General features: G+C 38.4%; 1 protein-coding gene across 4 annotated transcripts; it reads right to left on the reverse strand.

Annotated features, from left to right (window-relative positions):
• Positions 1 to 252: 252 nt before the first annotated feature.
• PUS7 (pseudouridylate synthase 7 (putative)) lies at positions 253 to 24183 on the reverse strand. Of its 4 annotated transcripts, none has more exons than XM_009289048.2 (18): positions 24038 to 24183; positions 22155 to 22233; positions 21333 to 21509; positions 20265 to 20481; positions 18311 to 18395; positions 18090 to 18191; positions 17045 to 17189; positions 12577 to 12688; positions 11152 to 11229; positions 9312 to 9440; positions 8951 to 9076; positions 8598 to 8659; positions 8026 to 8186; positions 7016 to 7142; positions 6181 to 6282; positions 2993 to 3122; positions 1810 to 1901; positions 253 to 1087 (listed from the first exon to the last, which is right to left on the reverse strand). In XM_009289048.2, exons 3-18 carry the CDS (start codon positions 21478 to 21480, stop codon positions 951 to 953), a joined length of 1953 nt encoding a protein of 650 aa, XP_009287323.1. In that variant the 5' UTR covers positions 21481 to 21509; positions 22155 to 22233; positions 24038 to 24183; the 3' UTR covers positions 253 to 950. The 4 variants fall into 4 exon arrangements, with proteins under 4 accessions (XP_009287323.1, XP_009287320.1, XP_009287322.1 ...); XM_009289045.2 differs by having other exon boundaries at positions 18299 to 18395; XM_009289047.2 differs by lacking the exon at positions 20265 to 20481 and having other exon boundaries at positions 21116 to 21509.
• Between the last annotated feature and the right edge of the window lie 782 nt (positions 24184 to 24965).

The following is a 24965-nucleotide window of genomic DNA, read 5'->3' on the forward strand; positions in this document are numbered from 1 at the left end:
AGGAAGGCGGGGCGCGGCTGAGGTCGAGGACCAGCTGGTTTTGTTCCCGCGTGGAAGGCGCGGCCCCGCTGGTTCAGGAGCCTCCACCGCTTCGTGCTGGGCGAGCGACGTCCTCTCCCGAGGTACTTCACGGGCGCAAATGGCCTTCCAGCCACCGCGGCAGGCGACAGTCTTCTATTTACGTGATTTTAGCAACACAAGCTTTTTATTTGGTTTAGGAAGAGGCTGAAAACGCAGTGTCTTTTAGAACAGCTTTATAGTATTTTTTTCCCCACTAGAAGCCCGGCTCATCCCCTGCCAGCAACGGACAGACGAGACCTGTAAAGGAAGCAGTTACTGATACACGCTTACACTTTTAGGTTAATTTATTTTCAGTACCCGTTCTTCAGCATAGGTATTAGTAAAGCTGGAAAATACGCACAAGTATTTTCTCAATGAAAAGACCAACTAATTAAAACAGCTGTACATCTTTACAGCACATAAAAAGCCTCGCGAACAGAATCCTCTACCGCATCAGCACAAATGGTACCAGCAAAAACTCCTGCAATGTAAGTGTTCATCGATATCTTAATTTTGTTGTAACTTGCTTTCCTAAGCTGTAATTTTGAAGAGACTTCAAGGTATGCTGAACTCATGAAAACATTCAGTGCTTGCCAAAAAAAAGGCAAGCTAAACATTCTTCCAGGTCTGAAACTATTATAAGCCCATTTCTTAAAGATACACCCATGTTACAGCTCAAGCAACTTACTCATTAAAAAGCACCAGTCACTAAGATCTGTATTATATTACAACCACCATCTTGCAAATGACTACTGAAGTTAAATGCTAGCACTAATAAAAACTTAAAAAAATACAAATCTCTTACTACTAGTCTTTAAAGATTTGTACAGAACATGTAAATAGGAAAATGCTTTATATATGTTAAAATCTAAGTCATTTTTGCAGTTCCTTCAGCGTAACCAGGTAGTATTCAGTTGTGTCTGGTTTTTTATGCTTGTGTCCATTTTCAAAACTTCTCGAATCGCCATGGTTGCGTAAGTGGATGGGGGAAGGGAGAACTCCATCTTCAGTGCCCTGAATTTACCATCTATCATAAGGGGTAAGAGGAGACACAAAGCAAGAAAAAGTTGTTAAGGATGTAAGTAATGCTTATTCTGGATGCCCTCTAAACTGGACTAAAGTTTTCCATGACCAACCCCCCCAACCCATAAAACGAAACAACTACCACCACCATACTCCAATTTACAATCCACAGTGGAATTTCATAAAACAACAACTTCTTAACATTTTCTCTCAGCAGGAAGTGATGTTTTGAGGGCTTTCTTCTTTTAAAAGCAAAATAAGTTTTTGTTCTTTCAAAACTGAATTCCTAGCCTCTCTTCACTTTTTCTGGTGTCAAAAGACCTTGTGACCAGAGTTAACATAAAAAAAATTTCCATTTAATTCTGTTAAGTATTTGAGCAGTCTCTTACGTTCAGCACATATAATACATGCTCAAGCATATAGACAATTTGTGGCTTAGTTGCACCTTCATGCATTTCACAGACATTTATTGTTAAGCATTTACTTGATTTTACACGTCTATAAGAAAATGTAACAGTCAATACAGACTGCTGGAAGAATTGCTCACACTCTTGAGAAATAACGGTCCTTATTTAGACACCTAACTTCGGGTATCTTTAATACCATTACTTAACAGTCTAGTTAAATGAAAGCTCTTCCTTAAAAGAGCTTTCAGTATGTAGCAGTTCAAAGCAGCAGCCAGATCCAACTTCTATTTCACAAACATCAGCAGAAAAGTCAGCCTACCTGTAGGAAGAACTGGTAATGGTTTTCCTTCCAGCTTATCCAAATCCGTAGTAAATAATGGGATTCTGGGATCGTCATATGCAACGACCTCCCTTTGTAATATATGTAAGATTTTTAAATTATTTTTTTATTATTTAGAATAAAAATATGTATTTTATATACATTTATATATTTTTATTATAATAATATTATTTATTATTATGCCACTTTGGCAGTTACAACTGAAATGGAATTTCTAATAAAATAAGGTAAGGTGGCATTTATGGTGCAATAACTGGTAAAGCTTAATGTAGAAGACCTGCCTCTGTTTGATGAAGATTATTTAAAAGAAGAAGTTTCTTTGCATAACTCATCTGTTTTCCCTCCTGGGCTGTCAGGATTTCCAGCTGTACAAGAAGTATAGTTTATGAAATTTTGGGAAGAATGGTGTCAACTCTAAGAATACTTGGGGGGGGAAGCCTTAATTTTGAAGAAAGCCATCTAAGCTTCTTTGAAAGGGCTTAAATACATGTTCTGCTCTTCTGCCATTCATTAACAGAAATCACTCCATATGTAATGACGAGGCTGAAAAAGTAACTGGGAAGTAGGTAAGCTTTAAACATCAGCACTAATTAGAATAAAGTGTAAACATTGGTATTTTTTGTCTCTCTCCTAAACGCTCTATTTTTTTTTCTATGCATCCGTGATCAAGTCTTTCTGCACATTTGTACAGTCACCTGTTTAAAAGGTATTTATTCAGTTGCCACGACTACTAGGTTGTATCTCTAACAACAGTGATTTAGTAGGTTTAAGTGATACAAATCTTTCTGATGGACAGATAGGTAATTGGAGACCAACTTTCTCATAGCAAGACTACAAAAAACCCTGTTCTGAATATTATCCATCGTGGTTTCAACATAAATAATTATCTATGAAGTGTTCAGGCAAGCCCCTGCAAGGAATGTAACAACTGATAGGTGTCTTGACACTCATGCATCACAGAATCAGAGGACCAAGGAAGAAGTAAGGCTATGGTTCAACTTCAACTGTGTAAAAAACATGAGAGAAATGCACAGATTCCTCCCTCCCTATGCTTCAGTCTACATGTACATCCCGTGGGTCAACTGAATGCTTCCTGTACTTAGTCATCCCACGTACTCTATGCTGTCAATTCAAGTGTAGTTTCCTTTATCCTCCTACTTACCAGTTGACATTCTGAGGTCGAATGATAATCTTTCTGTATGCTCCAGAAAGTGAATAATCTCTGATCTTATGCCTCATGTTGTTGATATCAAGATTGTCAGCTACTAGCATTTCCTTGTAGGCCTCACCAACTGCAAGAGCGGAAAATATTTAATAGGAGAGAGTGTAGTGCGGCCAGTTGAAACAGCCCTTTTTCATGAATCATTCCTTCCCTTGTATTTAGTAGTTTTCAGCGTATATGGGATAAATGTTACACAGAAGTTTAAAATTACTTATTGCAAATCTTATTACCTACAACGTTTGCTTCTACAACCTGATTAGTAGAGGCAGTAACCGAGAAAGAATCTTAGCAAATCAAAATTACAGCTGAAAACAAAAGTTGCAAAATATTTTATTGACATTTCATTGACATCTCATGCATGCTTTCCAATTATCTAAACTTCACAACACTAATCTCAGGTATATGGAAAAAAAAAAAAAATGGGCCAGACTACCCATTGCTCTATCTTTGAAAAAGCAGCAGAGTGAAATGAGTTAAGAGAGCCCTCTGAAGAAATTAGCCGGCAGGGACCTTTAAGTACACTGCCAACAGAAGGAGTAATTCTATTACAGTCTTGTATCCTTAAGTAAGGTGCATTCACACCTGGAGAAGACAGGGAAGGCAATGGAAATACAAGAATATACTGCAGCTAAAATGCCGTCTGGTGCCTTTGATTTGCAGTGTAATTGCCAGCATTACCTCATATATTGAATGTAAAAAATCGCAGCTTTTCTTTCCAATCTTTTAACTCAATGTGGTTCAGAGCCACGCCTCATCACAAACAGACCTTCACCTTCCAAGTGTTTCAGAGGTGGGTGATAAATGGGATCCTAGCTCTGGGACTTAGCTCTGACAGGCAGAGAGTCTCAAGAGACTTGACTGGTCTTTTAAGGACAACCAAGTACAAGAGCAGTTCAACCCGATATTGAGGAAAACAAGCATACATATTGGGAGACTGGTTTGGCTAAGTAGGGAACTCATGACTAAGCTCGTATGTAAGGACACATACCGTAGGTGAAAGCTAGGGCCAGCTACAAAGAAGGAATATACAAACATTGTCCAGGCACATAGGGGTGGTGTTAGGAAAGCCAAAGCTCAGCTAGAGTTGAAATCAGCAACAGACATCAAGGGCAACAAGAGTTAAACTGCAACATCAGAAATGAAAGACTACAACATGGAAAATGTTGGCCTGCTGCTAAATGGGGCAGCTGGTCTAGTGACAGACATAAGGCTGATGGTCTTAGCGCCTCCTTTGCCTCAGTTTTGACCAGCAAAGTCTCCCAGGCCTCTCTTCCTAGAGGCAAGGTTCAGGAAAGAGGGACTACCAGTAGTGGAAGAAGATACAGGCTGAGAGACCTGGCTCACATCACAGTAAAGCTTTTCTCTATCATCTCTGAAAGATCATGGAGATCTGGGGAGGTCCCAGGCGACTGCAGAAAACCAAGTGTTGCACCCATCTTCAGAAAGGGCAAGAAGGATGATCTAGGGCATTACAGACCAGTGAGACTCACTTTGGTCCCTGGGAAAAATAATGGAGCTAATCCTCTTGGAACGTGTTTCTGGGCACACAATGTGAATAATAGTGAGCATGGTTTTACCAAAAGGGGGAAAAAGGAAAAGAAAACCCAAAAAACCCACCAACCTTACTGCCTCCTATGATGAAATTATTACACCTCTGGATGAGGGGAGAGCAGTGACTGTTGCCTACCTTGCCTTTAGTAAGGCTGTCGACATGTTCCCACAGCATCCTTGTATCCAAGGTTAGAACATTACAGTGGGTGGACTGCTAGATGGGTAAAGAACTGGCTGGCTCATCGTCTCAAAGGATAGTCACTACTGGTTTGAGCTCTACCTAGAAGCTCGTTACAAGCAGAGTTCCTCAAAGAACTGGGATGTGTCCTGTTAAATACCTTCATCAGTGTAAGTGGAGGAGGAGCTGGAATTCACCCCAACAAGTTTGTGGACAAAATCAGGCTGGGGTGGCAGTCGATACATTCAAGAGCCGGACTGCCATTCAGAGAGACCTAGGCAGGCTAGAGGAATGGGCCAAAAGGAACCTCATGAAATTCAGCAAGGACAAAGTCCTGTACCTGAGAATGATTAACTCCTTGCAATGGTACAGGCTAGGGAGCAACTCTGCTGACAGTCACCTGGGACTCCCAGTGGAAAGGAGACTTAACAGAGCACCCTGGCAGCAACAAAAGCTAATAGCAACAGGAGCTTAGCCAGTAGCTACACCGAGGAAAACAATTACTGCCCTTTACTGGGCACTCATGAGACTGCACTTAGAATAGTGTGTCCAGCACAAAGTAGATGCTGATAAACTTGAATGAGTCCAATGGAGGACCACCCCAATGGCCAGGGGTTGTAGCCCATGCCCTGTGAGGAGAGTCTGAGAGAACTGGGCTTCTTTAACTTAGAGAAGACTTAGAGGAGAACTGAGAGACTATTTGTTCTCGAAAGTTTCAGACAAAGCCCTGAGCTAGCTGACCCGAATACAGCACTGACCTTGCTTTGACCAAAAGGTTGGACCAGATGGCCTCCTGAGGTCCTTTCCAACCGAAATGATTCTACAACTCTATCCCTTAATAAAAACACCATGTTCGATACAGATAATTATAGATCACTCAACTTATTCCATTAAGAACAATTTAGATCCAATACACTGTATAGATAGGAGATGAAAGATATGCGCTTTTTTATTTTTAAAACATTCATATTGGTTAATATTTAAACAGATCTGGTTCTTTTTCCTAACTTCAAGCATTTGCTTGGGTTACAAATTCTACAAGTTTGGTTTGTTTTCTAATTTAAAAATCAAATGCATACACTTTTCAATTAACATTTCACCACTTTTTTCCCCTTGTGCTGAGATAAATAATTTTGCCTCAGTAAAAAAAAATCAATTTCTTTGGAAAAGCTACTACCTAAAAAGAAGTATGAAACAGAATTATGTTAAATGAAAAAGTTACAATGCAGACTATTATTATCACAATGGGAAAGGCTGACAGTAATGTACCAGAGATCTGAAATAGTGTATTGTTTTAACGGTCACCAAGGTTGCATAGATCCAATCTTCCTTTTAAGAACAATCTTAAAGCAGACTTACATTTTCAGAGTTAAGTACATAAGTTAACAGTCAGACTTACTTTTATGCTTTGGATAAATAACATCAAATCCAGGCAATGGCATCACTACATCGTGGATAGTGTAGTTATCAACATCTCCTTCTTCGATATGAACAGCTGTGGCTACAATCAGGACAGAAAAATGAAGAGTTACCAGTATAGATGTGACAGTTAACATTAGCTAAATTTAAAATGAACCATTTGATTGAAACAAGCCTACTTTGAGAGGAATAACTACTGTGTTTTACCTCCACTTAATAGACAACATTTGCAAGAAAAGAAGTAACAGTCTTCAAGGCTATCACAGTTACCGGCAGAATCACAGCCTGGTTTCCAGTGACTTCTAAAGCTGAATGAAGTAAGGACTGCTAGATGAACAGTGCCCTTACCAGGCATACATAAAGGAGAAATACTGCGGATATTCTCACCCCAGGGAAATGCCAGACCAAATCCAAGTGAAGAAAGTTTTAACTGAGTGGAGCCTCTGCTTTACTAGACACTAATGCAAACAAAAACTTCTGTGGTTAAAACATTCATAACATCCTTCCATAGTTCTCCATAGCTCAACTAAGTTTGAGTTCATTCTTGAGAACAATCAGTCCTTCATAGTCTCTCTTCCCTATCCAGCTATTTGGAAAAACAAGCAAACCAACAGCTCATGGAAGTGTAATACCTAACTTCGGATTCCTTGCAAACTTTGACTAAAACTGGCCAATGGATTCAGAAATCACTGGACCAAAATGGGTGAGAGGGAGAAGAAAATATGTAAGCAGTATCACATAAACAGATGTGTGCCTTGTTTTCCTAGGAATTTGAACTACACAGCATCACTGGCTTTTTGTTTGTCTGATTTTACCTCCTTTAAGTGTGAGATCTCCTGGTACAGCTCTAAGCCCGTATTCTTCTATTCGCTTGCTCACCATATTATTCCACACGTAACTCTGGTAGCTATGAATATACATTAAACGATTATTTCTTGGTATCTAGAGGTAAAGAAAAAAAAAGTGAAACATTAGAAAGATGTATTTTTAGTTTTTTCTCTCAATCATAACCAAAAAGGCATATATTTGAAATGTTACCTTTTCCAGCAACAAGACTAATGCAATTTCTTGGCATACAGATTTGATTTTTGTTCATTATTTGGGAAAAGAGTATGTGAAGAAATAATGCTTTTATACATTTGAAATCCACACAAAAAAACCCTGTGCTTAAATTAAAAAAAAAAAACAACCCCAAAAAACCCAATCAGCTGGGTTTTTTTAATTCGACAGCTCAAACACACGGGGCTATTATAAAACACTGAATTCATACTCAACCTCCTGAAATCTTAAGTAAACTTTGCAGATGTGAAAGCACAGTGTTATTCTAATTATCTTCTTCATAAACAAGAAATTATTCCTCAGCTCCTACAATGGGCCCAGTAGTTTGCTGGTGATGAGGTATTTTCTCCAAAGATTTGATCTTGATTACAGTACTTGAAAATGACAGTGAATCCACCACCTCTATGCCAAGCTGATTCATCAGCACACTATCAGTTTGATTTATACTTTTAAAGCAACAGAACTCTGATACTGAACTTTTGCACAGTTCTCAGATCTGTATTATACATGGTTACTAAGTATAACTGTATTGCTTCCAATGTACCAGAGAGATTGTTGTATAAATTGGAAAGCTCATTATGCATACATTAATTACAGATGTCAGTTACCATGCAGCAGTACTTCAAGCAAAAAGGCAGGATAAATGTAAAGATTTTACACTTAACCTTCTACTCATCAAGCATCTATGAGTCTATTTCAAATTCATCATGATACCATCAGAAGAGCATTTATTCAAGTAAATACCCCACAGCACTTTTACACTCACTATGCCAAATGCAGAGATTATGTTCTTCATTCCATACTTTAAGAGTCCGCGTAGAAGCTGTCCTTCCACGCACCTTTTTACAGGTAGTTTCTTGAGGGCTGCTGCTGGATCTTTAGTCTTTGCCCATTCTTCTCTGCATTTTACTAAGTATCCCTTTTCAGCTAGAATGAGGATGTAAAATAAAAATATTTTAACTACACACCAAAAAGCATCCATCATTTAGTTAAAACAGTTGAAAAATTAAAGTTTCAGTCACGGTAATTACACAGATTAACGGAATCACAGAATAGTTGACGTTGCAAGGCTTCACGTGGAGTCTGAGCAGACTCTGTGTATAAGTATTCAGGTCCCTTTTCACCCCCACTGCAAGAAACTGCACAGCAAAGAAAGAGAAGCAGAAAGGCAGAAAGTCTGAAGGTTGCTTCTCCATTGCTAAACTGGCTGAAGTTTAGCACATGCAAAGCTGTCCTCACAAACGTCCTTTCAAATTAAAAGAATCAAAATCTAAAAGCGTTTTTCCTGAACACACAGGAGAGGCAGAAACACTTGATGTATCATTTTTCAGTCCTTACCTCCTGGTCGTGGTTTTAATATCAAATCCATTACTTCATTCCAATTGTTCTGTAGAATAGCTCTAAGATTCAAACAGTAAAGTTTATTAAGAACTAATTAAATATATTTTAAGGAGGTTTAGCCAACTTATCAAAAGAAAAATATTAGTGTTTAGATTTATGCAATATTAAAAGTAGTGGTATTATGCAAGATACCTGCTGAAGCAAGTTCAGAAACAAGTTCTTTCTTGAATCTAAAATGAAAACTGGCACATGGCAATATGCTAGAAAAACATTTCCAAAAATACATTAGCAGTTATACAGGGATAAAAATAAAACTTAAAAAAAAAAAAAAAGATGAAAACAACACATACCTGCCAATTTGATACGTAGGAACAGCTGTGGTTCCAAATCTTTGCATTCCATAGTAATTAATGAATCCAATTTCCCTGAGAGAGCGCATTGCTTGCTCTATCTGGCCATCAGTTCCTGTTATGTTTCTAGCATTAAAAAAAAAGTTATAGACAGATTATTAAAGGCTTACACTATTTTGTGATCCCCATAATATTAAAGCTCAACATCAACATTATACAGCACTTATCAAATTCAAGACTCCTGCCAATAGAAGGACTTTTCTTCTTTTTTGTAACACAAGATGCATGGATATCCCTTACCTATTTAAAGGAAAAAAAAAAAATTCTAACAGAATCGTCTAAATACAAACTAACATATTACCTGAGAACAACAGTGAAATGGTTCCCTTGCAGTTCTCCTAATTTCAGTGGATGGTTCTTGTAACTGAAATTTCCTAATTTGAAGTTCATCAAACATTTATTCAAATGAGCAAGTCTTTGTGCAGTGATTCTAAAAAGAAACAAACAACAGTGACCAACCTATGCTTAGAAAAGCAGATAGTTAAATAAATATAGAAATGCCTGCATTTCAATACAAAAAGCAGTGAGTCCAGTTTCCCCAATTTTCTGTTGTTGCCTTTTCAAAGTATTTTAATGAAATATCTAAAAGAAAAGAACGGATAATTCTTAAGGCTACTTATACAAGAGAAAAGGTATACCGTGACAAAGACTATTAGCACTGTCTTTTCACATCTATGTTACAGTATGCACTCAAAAAAAAGTATGTTGCAATATTGATGTATACTGTACCCCACAAGCTGAACTCTGCTTTATTTGAATAACTACACCATGAATACACTCCAGTTAGCACAGTCATAAACACAGAGTTAAGTAATTAGCCACTGTGTAAGCTTAGTGCAGATGAAGGGGTATGAAATCCAATCTGTCACTGATATCTTTCATTTTTGTTGCTAGTACTTTTGGAGGCATACCCTGTTCTTTTCATCACCGAGCTGCTCTTTGACACTTCCGCTAAAATTTATACCAGGATAGACAAATTTATCAACTAGCATGGCCAGCGTACTTAGCTCAGAGCGGGTTGATAAGTGGTAATGTCTCCTCTCCTACGCCATCCTTCTCCAAGGCTGCGCAGGAGAGTCGGGTACTGTGGCACTACCGAACAGACACCACAGATCAGTACATTCCCCCCAATCAATGCTTACAACACACTGAAGCTCTTGGACACAACATTAAATGTGACCACGTTAAAAGTAAACGGAACAGCACCTGAGATGGCTACACCACAAGTTTGGTTAATTGTCATCACTTTGCAAACTTGCCTTGCAGCAACGAGAATCTGGGGCTTCTCACGATTCACAAATTAATAATTCCTTTTATATGTGCAAATGTATGCACATGCAAACCACTGGGAGGAAAAAGACGAATTAAGTAGTGAATGCCCTCCTTTTAACATGGATTTGATCAAATTTCTGGCTTTCAAACCTTGGAATTCCTCATTTGAGTATTGTGGTTTTCAAAGACTTGTAAATAGTAGTCCAGGCAGAATATTCCAGCTAGCTAAACAGATATGGTAATATATGACTGTGAGGCATCCATCATTCTCACTTACGGATGTAACACTAATTTCAAGTGCCCAGAAGCCATATAATTATCTTGGAATGTGACAAAATACATTTTATTTTATCTTAGTAGGCAACTTATGGGAGTAGGTTAAGGCAGGAAAAATTCTTCATCATTTTTTGCCGCTTCTGGCTACTCACAGATGAGCAAAGGCAGTGATTAGCCTTCTCTGGAGCTGTTCAGAGAGTTCAATGAGAAAGAAAATAGGATTCCAGCTGGAGGAGGGGGAAAACAAAAATCAGGAAGGAAATGGGACATAATTTTCACTGTGTCATTCTGTTTTTCTGCTGTTGCACGGGAGCCATGCAGCGTAAGAGCATGTAGGCAATTTGGCCTACTGCTTCAGCCAAATACATGTATCCAGCCTATGACTCAGAGCACCACTGACTGAAAATACTAGCAATCACCATGGAAAAAAAAAAGGATTATAATTATAGCATCTTCATTAACACATGTGCTTTACAAGATCAGGACCCGAATCCACCATTTGTGTCACATGCATACTGAGTCTTCAAGGTATTTAACAAGATATTCAAGTTATCACGGCAGGAGTGCAAATACTCCAGTATATTTTCACTTACCTAAGAACAGCAATCTCTTGAACTGTTATAGCCCTTTTATCTTTAGTTCCCATGTAGGAAAATATGTTTGGCTTCACTCTTAAAAGCAAAAGAAACATATTATGTATGTTAAAATAACCACAGATCGAACATAATTTTCAGCATAATTACCTAGAATTATTAATCTTCTATATTAAAAACAGAAAATATACATATATTCCCCAGAACTAGGCTGCAATTTTACACCCCTGAATATGTGTGACATTTTCTAATCTCATCTGTAAGTACGTAAAACACAGGGAAACTTCTCTGTTTTAATTGTATGTAGACAGATTCACTTTTACCACAACTGTGCTTTCAGAATATGTAGACAGATTACTTTTACCACAACTGTGCTTTCAGAATATGAGCTTTGAAGTACTTCTTTATATACATCCACTCAATGCACAAATGCACAGCCACCACTAATTTCACTAAAAAAAAATTCATTTCCATTTCTTCCTTAAACTTCAAATAACATGTGTGTTTGAATACCATGCATGCACATTACGTGAGAATATGAGAAGTTAATTTAAAATTTGATCCATTTCTTTCCTTGAGAGGAAAATTTCCTTTCCTCTTTGTACTTGACAGCCTGTGTTACGCAGGGAGTATTTCCAGTTATTCCAGCTATGGGCACCAGGGGGTAGCAGGATTGCCATTACATACATTTTTCCACCAAACTATGCTCCTACCATTCTGTTCTCAAATACAAGTACTAGTAGTATACTGGTTAGAGTCTAGACTACAAACATTTATTTTTGGACAAGGAGGGTGAAGGAAAAGGAGGGGAGAAGTGGGGAAGTTTCCCTACGAGTAGATCACTGAATTGACCCGATTTTAAAATAGTCCTTCCTCTGCAATTCACTGTGTTCACATCACGCCTTTGGCACATCTTTTTTTTGCTGCTCTTGATGGGGTGAAAGGAATCTAAGGCTGTGTTGCCATGGAGAAATTAATACATAGAACAACAGTTTATCAACTGTAACTGCTTAGGAACTGATCAGCATATTATCACAACAATATCTGACAGGTTCATAACATACTTGCATACATTCACACACTGGGAAAAAAATGGCTTTTAATTCAGGTTACGCACACTGAGGCTTTGAGCTGCTGAGCCTTGATCAGCAAACTTCAATTGTGGACCTTTTTCCATTGAAGTAGTAGGGTACAGTCTTTTAAATTTCTTGGGATCATTCTGTTCCATTCTCACCTCCTTCCAAAACTTACAAGTTTCAAATTTGATATTCTAAAATAACTTTTTTTTTTTTAAAAAATCACTGGCTATGAATTAGACAACACTTGTGTTACTCTTACATAATTCTGAAGCATAATATTTACAGTAACATGAAACGTGGGGGGAGGACTGCATGCTAGCCAGGCTGGCAGAAACAACAGCCTTACCTTAAAAATTTGGACAGGACATTAATGGCATCCATAGTATCCTTGTTCTCCTTGTACAGTACGAAGTGGCAGTAGCTTCCCCTAGATTTTGGCCAAGAGTGTTTTCTTGGATCTTTAAAAACAAAAGGTTAAAATTTGTAAAGTGTCATTTTTAAAATTTAATTAATATCTTTGCCATTGCAGCTACATTTAAAACAAATATGGAAGAGTCAATTTCTTCTAATTTCCATCTGCCTTTTTTTTTTTTTAAGGAAAAAAGTGAATTACTGATAGCAAAAGCTGCAAAGTGCATTGCAAAAGACCTTCTCCCCTTCCACTGGGCTGTAAACTTCTCTTTAATCAATTCTGTCACCTAGAAAATCTTGAATGAAATGGTGACAGTTCCTTTGTCATGAAATTATCTAAAAATATACCCTAGTCATTTAACTGCCATATTGCCTGATTAAATTTCTCAAAAACAGTATGATTACACTAACTTTCAGCAATAAAAGCCACTCTACATTTCATTTAGTGCCTTCTATAATTAACAGATGAAGACCATTGGAGCCCTGTTTGTGGGAAGACTGCAATTATTTATAGTACTAACATATTCCTTATTTTGTAGGATTTTTTCTGTATGTCACGCAAAAGCATAGGTCGTATCTCTACAAAAGCCTAAAAAAAGTATACTCACAAAAAATTTAAGGTGAATTTTTTTTTAAAGTCCTACGGGAGGGAGAAATCCGGCACAATAGAGACATTGACAAATAATTCAAGCCAGATACTGTGCCGCATTTAGAGAATGCCAGAGGGAGATAACTTCAGCTCCTGCAGACTAACAACTAATTTACAATTCTGTACAATAATTTGGCGTTTTCTGGAGAGGGAAGAAAACTGTCAATGTATTTTGTCAAGCTTTTGTTGCACATAAAAGCCTCCAGAGATAAAACTTTCCTTTTACAATCATCCACTGTTGATAGCATTACTGAGAAGGGGGATTGATTCTACACAGGTTTAGCAACCAATTTTGAGGTGCTTTGTTTATCAATTCTTTGTTTTATAAGAACAAAACTGAAGATTTGTTTTGTTTTAAATAAGAAGTCCCTTATCTCTTGGTGGCCACCAAGCAGACATTCCTGGTTTTGTACAAAAAGGGCTTAAGCGTCTTTTGTAACAGCAAAAGCTAACTGAAAAAGCCAGTCCTATTCCAGTATATAAACACCAATGCAGGAAGGAAGTTCTTGGGAAATGTTGCTCTTTTTGTTCACGTTAGTTTAATAAAGCCCAGCTATCCCACACAGGCAGTGAATATGTTTAATTTTCATGAAACTTCCTGGTAAAAGATAATTCTTCTTGCTTTTTTTGAGAAGCTGCCATCCATACACACACTTCTGCAAAAACAATTTCGCATCATGCTACAGTATAAAATACTATACATGTAGTTTTTAATCACTTAAAAATTATTGCAACACTTGCCTTGTACCATCAGTTTCTAAGCAAAGCCCTTATCCCCCCCCCCGCCCCGGAGTTTCCTAGGACCTAAACTGAGCAGTATGGTCCAAAGCCTGTTAAGAGACCTCATGCTCCTGCTGGTCTCCCTTCTGAGCCACCACTGCTCTTAAACACAATCAAACACTGCATTCAGCTTGAAGAGCAAGGTCCTTCATGAAGAACTCAGTAATTAGAAGGGAAGAGAGGAAGACAGAGCGTGATTCTCAAGGAAAGTCTTCTCCAGCTGGAATCATTCTTTAAATTTAACTAATCCATCTTGCACACGGTCATTTCAACACCCTTCAAAAAGCAAGCCCTAATCTGGGCTAGACTAAAAAGACTCTATAGATACTATATATATCAATGGGCTCCTCCTGCTTTGGGCATCACAGCCATGTGCCTATCCCCTGCACTGCCGGCCATGCTGAGTACTGGGAGGCTGCAGCTACAGTCCCAATATTTAACCATTTCTCACCCAATACTTCAAAGTATTCAACTGGGTAGATGGAACAGACGGACAGTTTGCAATCCTTACTGCTCTGTTTCAGAGTCATGTTACATTTTTGACAGTAAAATCCTATTTCCAAGCCCTTCTTCCAAACCTTTTGCTGCAACTTGAGGGCTGGAAGCTCTTTTTTAATATTGGGATGTATGATATATACTTTTGAAGTTGTATAAATACAGATAGCGGTGTCTGAAATACAAGGCTGAAGGGCAAAGGCTTGCCTTAATGAAATCAATGGAAAATTTACCATAGATATCACACGGTATTGTCAAAACTGATAATTCACATCACTTATTACTGGCAGACTTTCTCTGCACCGAATGACTACTGCCTATACTGAACTAGAAAAAAGAGGCAGCACAAGCCCAGTCCTTGGCTGTTTCAGGGAATTTTAAGCATTACTTATGTGTAGGGTTTTTTAATTGTTACTAGTTTGGCCAGTCTTGTCGCTATTTAGGAGGTCATAATGGTTGGCATTTCATTTTGTTAGCATGAAATGTCAACATCTCTTACCTGTTGCAGTTCTGACCTCTGTCCCAATGCATAGCATAAAGAGCACAAAAAAGTAGCATTTAATTTTTAGACTGTCAAAGGGTTTTTAGAGGTGAACATGCAGGTTTATGGTTATGGGATTGTTTATGCTTTAGAGAGCATCCAACAGTTAGGTGGTGGATGACAGCAATTTAGACAGTTATGCAATGGAATCGTGCAGAGGCAAACAGTGAACATATGGAAAGCTTCAATCGGAGATGCAACAAACTTCATTTGTGGACAATGATGAAACAGCAGTTTACTAACAATTTAGTAAGGAAGTATTTTAAGTATTTTAGGTGTAAACTTACTATAGACACAAAGCAGCTTCTAATTTTAAATTTTAGGAAAGTATGTTTGGTACAACAAAAGTAATCAGATATCTCAGCTAATATTCAAATATTCTACGCTTCTGAAATGTTTCTTGCCTGGGGAACCCACTCAGGACTAAGACATGTTAGTGGCTATATGAACACGAGAGAGAAATATAATCCTGACTAAAAAGAACTTGCACTCTTAAATCCTACGTTCATAAGCATTTACACACACTCACTGAAACTGCACACATCTCCACCAATATGCACAGGTGTTTATAGCACAACTTAGGAATCCAAGTTTAAATAGATGATGCTCCTCTGCGTCACAAGATGGTGCTCCAGATAATGTTTTAATCCTAGAGGCACATCACTAAATTCTTTTCAGTGTATTTCAAATACTTGAATTCTTTTCTACAGTATCTCTTAAATCAGACTGGTCAGCTTAATAACAACCACTTGACTGTAACAATGGTTAAGGAATAGAAGCAGCAGAAGGAAAAGGTGGAGGTAAAACCATTGCAAACCAACAGAGAACACCACTGTCTGAGGAGGATTTTGTGCTGGCAAGTATACATACTCCATGCATAAAGCATGCAAACATACAAATTTTCTAAACATGATTAAACAAGATACATGAACACATTATAATTGTACCAATAAAAGTACAACATTCCCATATTTGCTTAGAACAAGCCTTAAAAAATAATAAAATTAAATGTGGAGATTGTGTTATTACCAATTTTAAATTATCTTATCTCCTTATCCTTTCTCCATCTCCTTCATCTTTAAAATGAAAGGGCTAGGTTTACATACTGTCATTTGTAGTAAGTTGAAATGACATAGGAATGCAATCAGTTTAAAGCAAACCAAACCTTAATACCTTTCATTAAATGTGCAACATTCTGCATGTAGACAATCCTCTCAACTTACAGTAGCAACAAATTTGCAATAACATGAAAAGATGTAGAACACATGAATTTATCCCCAGTAACCAAAACAGTATTTGGCAAGATTAAGGTGGATAACACTTCATTTTGAAAATCCTTCATTACTTTGATTATTCCAAAATAGTAACTGTGATTTATAATGAATAAAGACAATTTTCTGCAAAGATAATTAGCCTTGGAAGCAGAAGTAGCCTTAAAGATCATGGTAAATATATTATGTTTATATAAAACGATAACTCTGAGAAAACAAATAGGTGCTTGTCTATTCAAGTCATTGCGAATTTTGTCACGGATTTTCAAAACAGTCAAGATGACACTGACTGTCAGCGTAATGTATGCATTTCAGCTACAACCTCTTACTTCCACAATGCACACTTACACATCCAGGTATGTTCATGAAAGCTAAGTTCAAACAATACTGAAAATAAAGCCCCTATTTTGCCTATTCCCACTGAAATAGCAAAAGATCCTCTCACTTCTAACATGGTTGTATTTGATGAATGATTGTAGAAATTTAAATTTGAGACACTCCTCGTGTTCCTAGTCATTTTAGATGCACAGCATCAGCTGCAAAGAGGAAAAAGCAAAGCCAGACTACATTAGGAGGTATGCTCCACTTGAAGGACTTCCTAACGATTTTTATTTTTGGGATAATTTTAGCACTTACTTTACCCAACTGCTGTGATACTGAAACTCACTTGCCAGTGCTTTTTTCCCAGCAGCATGATAAGCAATAATGTATTTTTTTCCATCTCGATCTTCTGTTTTAGTCTCCAGCCCAGGAAACAAGGACTTCACAGCCTGATGGATAACTGTTCTTTTTTCTTTGGTGTCTTCAATTACCTGTGTTAATACACACACATGCAGAAACCAAGTAAAGTAATACAAAAGGGGAGGGATTCTCTCAGAGTTAAATTTTGCATGCTTAAAGAAAACTCACCAAATCACAGTAAAGTACTGAATAGGTATACTTTTAAAAGTCTGGCCTACTTATTAAAATTAGTTTGAAAAATAATAAATAACTCTGCTACAAACCCCAGTCCCAACAGTCACAAAAGAAAATTCTAAAGACTTATTCCCCTCTTCTGCGCTTAATAAAATTCCCTCTCCTAATGAAAACTCTGGCAAAATGAAGTTTTTCTATATGCATTAAAGGAAAAAAAATGGCTAGATAAGATTATTTAATGTGTGAATGCTTATTTGAAATTACCAGATTTAATCCTACTCATCTCTGTGTCCCAAATTTAGTTCAACAGTTATTCTTCAAGTACATGGAATATTTGGATGTTTAAAAATACCAAGTTTTAGTTTCATTTTGTACCTTCTTTTTTTTCTTGTTACAGAAGAGCGTATTTATCTTCTTTTCTATTAAATCACTAAACACTGACCTTGAAGATAGCCTTTCATCAGGATGGATGTTTTATTTAATCCTTCTTACATAATTATCCTATAAAATACTACTAAACAGAAAACCAAAATATCACAAGAAAATTTTAAGATCACAGAAATTAAGACGTGTATTTGAGTTTGTGTGTACAGTCCCACCGAAATCAAAATGACAACTCATGTGCATGAATATGACTGTATCTGTAAGGCTTTACAGAATTGAACCCCAAACATTTCGTTATTACTTGTTGCATCATGTTCAAACTGCTTATACCTTACATGCACTAGAAAGCACGTACCTTTCACTCTCTCGTCCTCCTCCCCCACCCCAAACTTCGTATCATTTATTAATTTTACCTCTATGGCAACACTAGTTTCCTTATTCTTAAGAAGCTGGAGCTCCTCTAAACGCTGTTTGTCTTCATCTGACAAAACTGTAAATGTTTCTTCTGATGGGTCCTAATACATATTTGGGGGGAAAAACAAACATCCGATAACCCTCACGGAATAACTTTCAGCCTTTTAATGTTTTTGCTTGAGGAGCATAGCCATTACCGAATTTTTACCTCAAAATTTACCTCATCATCCACTGGAACAGAAAAGTCATCTAAATGGCTCACACGTCCATCTTTGCCTATTTCATGGACAACAAAGTCTGAGTATCTGATAGGAAGAAACACACATTAAAATTGTAACAAAAAAATAAAAATCTCACATCATATAAAGTCCTTTCCCAAGAAGCTGTTTGTTAGCAGAATTCATTCAAGAATTCTGAATTCACGTAATACAATTCATGTAAAAGAAACTTCAACCATGAGAAAGCTGTACCTATTCTCACCCCTCAGAAGGATACAATGAGAACACAGAAGAAAGTCTGGCATATCTAAACACAGCAGACCTCTGCAGATAACGGAACACCTGCTGTAGTTATTCTGAGTCATTTTCTCACTAGCTTGCAGAGATCAGTAATGCATATCCTCAATCCCAGTCATTACTGACAATTACGACTTTACTGCATTGCTACAATGTGGACACAAATGCATTAACTCTGTCACTTCAAATTATCTGCAGAATAAAGTGCATGTGAGCCACTCTTTAAGGAAAGCAGGACAAATTCAGCTCTGTTACATATATTCAATTACAGAGAACATCTTTCAAATAAACAGTTACTCTGCATGCTCTGTGATAGCAACAAAGAGTTTGACTATGACATTTTGAATCAAGTCACTATGTCCAATAATAAAAACATCCTGACTTTTAACAGAGCACAGTCAGTCTATGTTGCAATTGCTGAATGATTTTTAAGTAGCATTTGCTTGTAAAGGGAAAAAAAAAAGACAAATAAAATTCTTAATCTATGAATGTTGAAAGATGAATAAAACTTCACCATAGGAATGCTTCTACTGTATCTCCCCCAAGCCTCCCTTTGCCATACCTCTGTGCAGCCATACATTGTATTGGTAGAATTCCTTCCTGAGGAGTATTGTGTCCTCTCTCTTATTATCTATAGCTGTCTAGACATGCTAGTCACTGGTAACATAAAAACACCAGGACTAAATTAATGATAGGTGTTATAAACTAAGATCAAAGAAAAACCACGAGCCCACGAACGTTTCTACCACCCAGCTACCTTTGGCCACCTCGATTCAAAACTGGCAGATTTCCCAGAAGGAGGTTCAGCACAGACTGTGTTCCCCAGTAAAGGATTATGCTAGCTGCTTAATGCTGCATATAAAGATTAAGTACATACACAATATGTACATATCTCTTTATTATGTAAAATGATCTATCTACGAAGCCAGTATTTAAAAACAGGGACTTCTGGGTGTGTAAACAAAGCACCCTTAACTGCTTTGCTAAGTTAGGGCAACAATGATTATCACTTCAATGAGTTTTTGTATTTGCATTCTGTTTTATTCAAAGATGTTATTTAATTTAAAAAACCTAGAAGTTTCATTAAAAAAAAGCTACTAAAAAACCCAAACGTCTTAAGTATATAATTCCACACCCTGAGTTATAAAATTCCCTGATCAGACCATAATTTAAAGCCTAACGGACCATCTGACAATATACATGTTTAAAGACATTAGCACAATAAAGTCAGGGAAAAGCAAAGAAGAACCAAAGAGGGATGGTTTCAATACTGTTCTCCAGTGCATCTTGTATCAGCACTGAAGAGTGGTACAAAAGGTGGGTGTACTGCATAAGGTTTTATGCTGTATGCTGCTGCCAGAGAGCAAGACAAATAGCAAAGGTCAGTGTAATCGTGTATTTCTATCCATACACAGCTTCTTTCTTCAGAGCTCCATTTGACAGGAAAGAAGAAAAAAAAAAAAAAGAAAAACAATCTAGAAAAGTCCCAAAGTCCCAAATTAAACCTTCCTTTCAGTCTCAGCACTAGGAAAAGAAAGTGATGAACCTCCCAAGTGGCCACACATAATCCAGTTGCATCCTGTGAGTCAGAAAAGGAAAATGGAGAACAACAGCTGCTTAACACAAGGAATTAACATACGTAACAAGACAAAGAGTTACCTCTCTTTTAAGATTCCAGAAAACCCTTTATGAGAGCTAACAAATTTAGTTATGCCAACATCACTTTCTGTCAGTCCATGCTTCATCATGTCTGCAAAGCTCTCTGGATCTCCATCTTCATCACTGTCCTCTAGTTCCTCATCTTCCTGCTCCTCACTTTCCTCATTGGGGATTATTTCATTTTTCGTGTCCTCAAGCAGAGATTTGTCAGGTTGATCTGTTACAGTCTCAACGCTCTGCCCAGAGTCGTTCCCTGTCTTAAAACCTAGAAGTTTCATAAAAAAAAGCTACTAAAAACCCAAACGTCTTAAGTATATAATTCCACACCCTGAGTTATAAAATTCCCTGATCAGACCATAATTTAAAGCCTAACGGACCATCTGACAATATACATGTTTAAAGACATTAGCACAATAAAGTCAGGGAAAAGCAAAGAAGAACCAAAGAGGGATGGTTTCAATACTGTTCTCCAGTGCATCTTGTATCAGCACTGAAGAGTGGTACAAAAGGTGGGTGTACTGCATAAGGTTTTATGCTGTATGCTGCTGCCAGAGAGCAAGACAAATAGCAAAGGTCAGTGTAATCGTGTATTTCTATCCATACACAGCTTCTTTCTTCAGAGCTCCATTTGACAGGAAAGAAGAAAAAAAAAAAAAAGAAAAACAATCTAGAAAAGTCCCAAAGTCCCAAATTAAACCTTCCTTTCAGTCTCAGCACTAGGAAAAGAAAGTGATGAACCTCCCAAGTGGCCACACATAATCCAGTTGCATCCTGTGAGTCAGAAAAGGAAAATGGAGAACAACAGCTGCTTAACACAAGGAATTAACATACGTAACAAGACAAAGAGTTACCTCTCTTTTAAGATTCCAGAAAACCCTTTATGAGAGCTAACAAATTTAGTTATGCCAACATCACTTTCTGTCAGTCCATGCTTCATCATGTCTGCAAAGCTCTCTGGATCTCCATCTTCATCACTGTCCTCTAGTTCCTCATCTTCCTGCTCCTCACTTTCCTCATTGGGGATTATTTCATTTTTCGTGTCCTCAAGCAGAGATTTGTCAGGTTGATCTGTTACAGTCTCAACGCTCTGCCCAGAGTCGTTCCCTGTCTTAGACTTCTCTGAGATCTTCTGTCTTTTAATTTCGTCTGCATTAGCCACATCATCCTCAGAGCGAGGACGTTTCAAGGATACACTATTCATTTCTACAGTTTCCATGTTTAAGGCACAGTGTAGGATAGAAAGCCCTGAGGAGCAAGAAGAATGGCTTATTTCCTGTCTGTTTAAGAGCAGTATCAATACATAGTCTCTTCACTCCAAGGACTCTACGCCCTGCAACGGTTCAGGAAAACCACACAACTTTCTGCATTTTTAAGTTAAACGTCAAGTAAAAATTTTGTACAGCTAGAAATAATATATACTTGGGAAGAGAGTAGGGAGATGTTAAGGGGACTTAATACCCACCCAAGGCAGCATGCATGTTAGGCTACAGAAAAGCAGGATTCAATACTACACCAACCATTTACCACTATCATCACTCTTGCCAACTCTTACCACAGCTGCATCCAGCCCTGTGCACACAGGCTCTGCTGTCGATAGCAATTTAGTGCCTAAGAAACTTTTTGTTCCCAAGCCTTCTGTTAAAAATGACTACTCTCGATTATTCCTTGTTCTACCAAGATTGCATCTTGCAAGGATTGAGAGAGGATGGCTCGATTCCCCCAAATCTGAAATCTCATCTCTTCTGACACACACAATCCCACAGGGAAGTCAAGGTGGCAGCAATTCAGACCAAAAGATAAGAGGGATGAGATAACAAGATTGTTGAATGAGTGGGACGAACAAAACAACAAGGAAGTGAAATGTTCTCTGAGAAGAACATGACTACTCACGCTGGTGGAGCAGAGCTCTGACTCTTCCCTGGCAACTTGAGCTGCCACCTTTGCGTCAGCAGAACTAGTACCTTCAGATCTGAAAAAGAGAGGAAAACTAACTCTTTGAGAAAATTTTAGGCAAAAAAACCCATGAAAACATGTATGAATGTGATCATTACAGAAACCAGATGCCTCTGAACCCAGGTATCAGTAGTCATATAGGAGCAGACACTACTCAGACAGACAAGTTAGTAACAAATACAATTGTAAAAGTGTTACCAAGCTAGTGACATGGCACAATATAGCTATTTAGCAAGCTACAGCAGAGAAGTTTTATTTCTATGTTTATGAAAGAAGACCAGAGTTCCTATAATTAGGCAACAACAGGACCTTTCTCCCAGCATCACCCAAATGGGACACCGGTGTGTTGGGGATAAACCGCAGGTTTTGGTAGCGGGGGGCTGCATGGGAGGAGGCCATCAACTGCCCTGTGCTGGTCATGGCCAGTACCAGCTGGGTCCATAATGGACCAAACCCACTACCTGCCAAAACTCCGACTCATCAGATGAGCACACAGTGCCTCTGCTCCGGCTTATTTAAGAAAGGGAGGAGCTGCCGGTGGCAGGAAGCACAATGGGAAGCACAGAAGAAGGTGTGTGACAGCACGCTAAAAAAGACACGAGGGGAGGCACGGGGAAGGGGACCTTGTTGGGGATGCAGCTGGAGATGCACTCTTGGAAGGAGGTTCTCCACACCAGAACAGGAACATCCCTGAGGGGACTGCGGCCCGTGGAGGTGCCCATGCCAGGGCAGGGACCCCCTTGAGGGGACCGTGGCCTGTGGAGGGGCCCACATGGGAGCAGAAATGAGAAAGAAGGAACAGCAGAAAGAAACCTCCACGCACCAACCCCAAGGTCCTGCACCACCGCTGCCTCGACCAAGGGATGGAGTGTAACCTGCGGGGACAACCAGGGGAGGGGAGATGAGGAAAGCAGGGGAGGGGAGGTGCCTGGAGTGAAGGGAAGGGGGAACAAAGGAGTTTTCCCCAAGTGTTTGTTTAACTGGTTGTCTTCTTTGTATCTCACTAGCCAAATCAGTAATTAAAAGTTTATGTTATCTGCCAATAAATTAAATTAAATTCCCCAAGTCAAGACAGTTTTTGCTACCAGTATTTTAAGCTACACACATCATCCTGTATTATTTCTCCAGTCACTAGATAGCATATTCTATTTAATTTTAAGGGTATGTTTTTAAAGGAAGATTCATTACTAACTCGATAATCACCATGTTCTGGCTTGTTAACAGTTTTTGCTACAACAGGCAAGTTTCTAAATTAATAGGATTCAATTGTTACTAAGAAATTAATCTAGGCACAGAGCAGTATTTTAGAGCTACACACATCATCCTGTATTATTTCTCCAGTCACTAGATAGCATATTCTATTTAATTTTAAAGGGTATGTTTTTAAAGGAAGATTCATTACTAACTCGATAATCACCATGTGCTGGCTTGTTAACTAACTGTTACCAGTTAGCTGTTAGCCACTGCTGATTTCATTGCCTGGACTTTCTGTTGTAGAGGTCACAAACTTAGGGTAAAGAGGCAGGAACAACTTTTAGAAACACCTGAAGTGTTTTGCTCAAATGAAGAACTGAAAATGGATGCTAGAAAAAAGAATGGACAAAAGGGAAATAAGGAGAGACTTACAAAAAGTGTATGTGATGCCTGAAAAGAGGAGTGAAAAAAAAACATGCAGAAGAAAGCAGAACAATTAGCAAATCAATGTACCTTCAAGCAGAAAGCACTGATTTCAGTTTGTCCTCAAATATAAACAAAGTACATAAAATCCTTCTTTAAAAATAAAAAAAATTTAAAAATCACACCCAAGAAAAGCAATTCACCAGCATTTCCAGATTCTTCTCCTATCTTCCCAAATTTACGGAGCCCGGGTTATAAAGCACTGACGTGGAAAAGGCTTCTAGATGGCTTGTGCATGTCTTCGCATGGCGAACAAAACACCACTCAGCACAATGAAATCCTCTGAGACACCTGCCAAAGGAGGTAACAAGACAAATCTCGTGTTTCTAAAATAAAATTGTAATACCTAGTTATTGAATGATACAAACTGTTAGAAGAATTCAACGTTGGCCACAAATACTCCAAAGTTGTCAGATACGGCCTATTCTCACAGCAGAGGAATGACTCACACACAACAAAGTACTATCCTGTGCCAAATGGTGGCTGTCATCTGGGAAAATTTCTGCAGGATAATTACTTGAAGGAGCAAGTTGAAGTGAGTGGGGCACACACTGTCTCACTTGTGCAGATTGCTAGTGAAGAGGCACCTATTATTTTTTTGACAGCTGCTCAACCATCTTGGTCCTTCTCCTAGCAAACAGGTGTTTCCACAAAAGCCAGTATCTGCATAAACAGCAACTCCGCAGCAATTTCAACACAGACCATGTTTTAGCAGAGACTGAATTTACTGCTACAAATAAAGGGCTTGATTCTCCCCAGCAAGAAATGCTGAGCGATTACTTCTGGTGTGGTACCTGTCAGGCAGACACACAGGCTGGTGGGGGCTATGGGGTAGTTCCCACTTAAAACAATAAATAAAAGAGTAGGCGCACACCAGCGCTGGGTAGCGCTGGGTACGAAGCTGGTTTCTCATGAGACGAGGCAGATCGGATTAAAAGGTGACCGACAAGAAGGCACGATGATACAGCAGCGCCCGAAAGCAACCCCTTCAGGCGGGCGCAGGAAGCCGCGGGGAACCCGCCTGGGTGCAAGCAGCGTCTCCCAGCCGTGCGGGCTGGGAAGCCAGCAGCC

Source organism: Aptenodytes forsteri, unplaced genomic scaffold (assembly GCF_000699145.1).
Source record: "Aptenodytes forsteri isolate BGI_AS27 unplaced genomic scaffold, ASM69914v1 Scaffold137, whole genome shotgun sequence".
Taxonomy (NCBI): Eukaryota; Metazoa; Chordata; class Aves; order Sphenisciformes; family Spheniscidae; genus Aptenodytes; species Aptenodytes forsteri.

Bases quoted from the DNA above. Each gene is read 5' to 3' on its own strand.
- PUS7 (XM_009289045.2), bottom strand. From the start codon at position 21,480: ATGGAAACTGTAGAAATGAATAGTGTATCCTTGAAACGTCCTCGCTCT. The intron at 18,396-20,264 runs GTAACTCTTTGT...TCTTCCTATCAG, and splicing joins TCTGGAATCTTAAAAGAGAG to ATACTCAGACTTTGTTGTCC. The intron at 7,143-8,025 runs GTGAGTGTAAAA...CTTTACCTCTAG, and splicing joins TAATCTCTGCATTTGGCATA to ATACCAAGAAATAATCGTTT.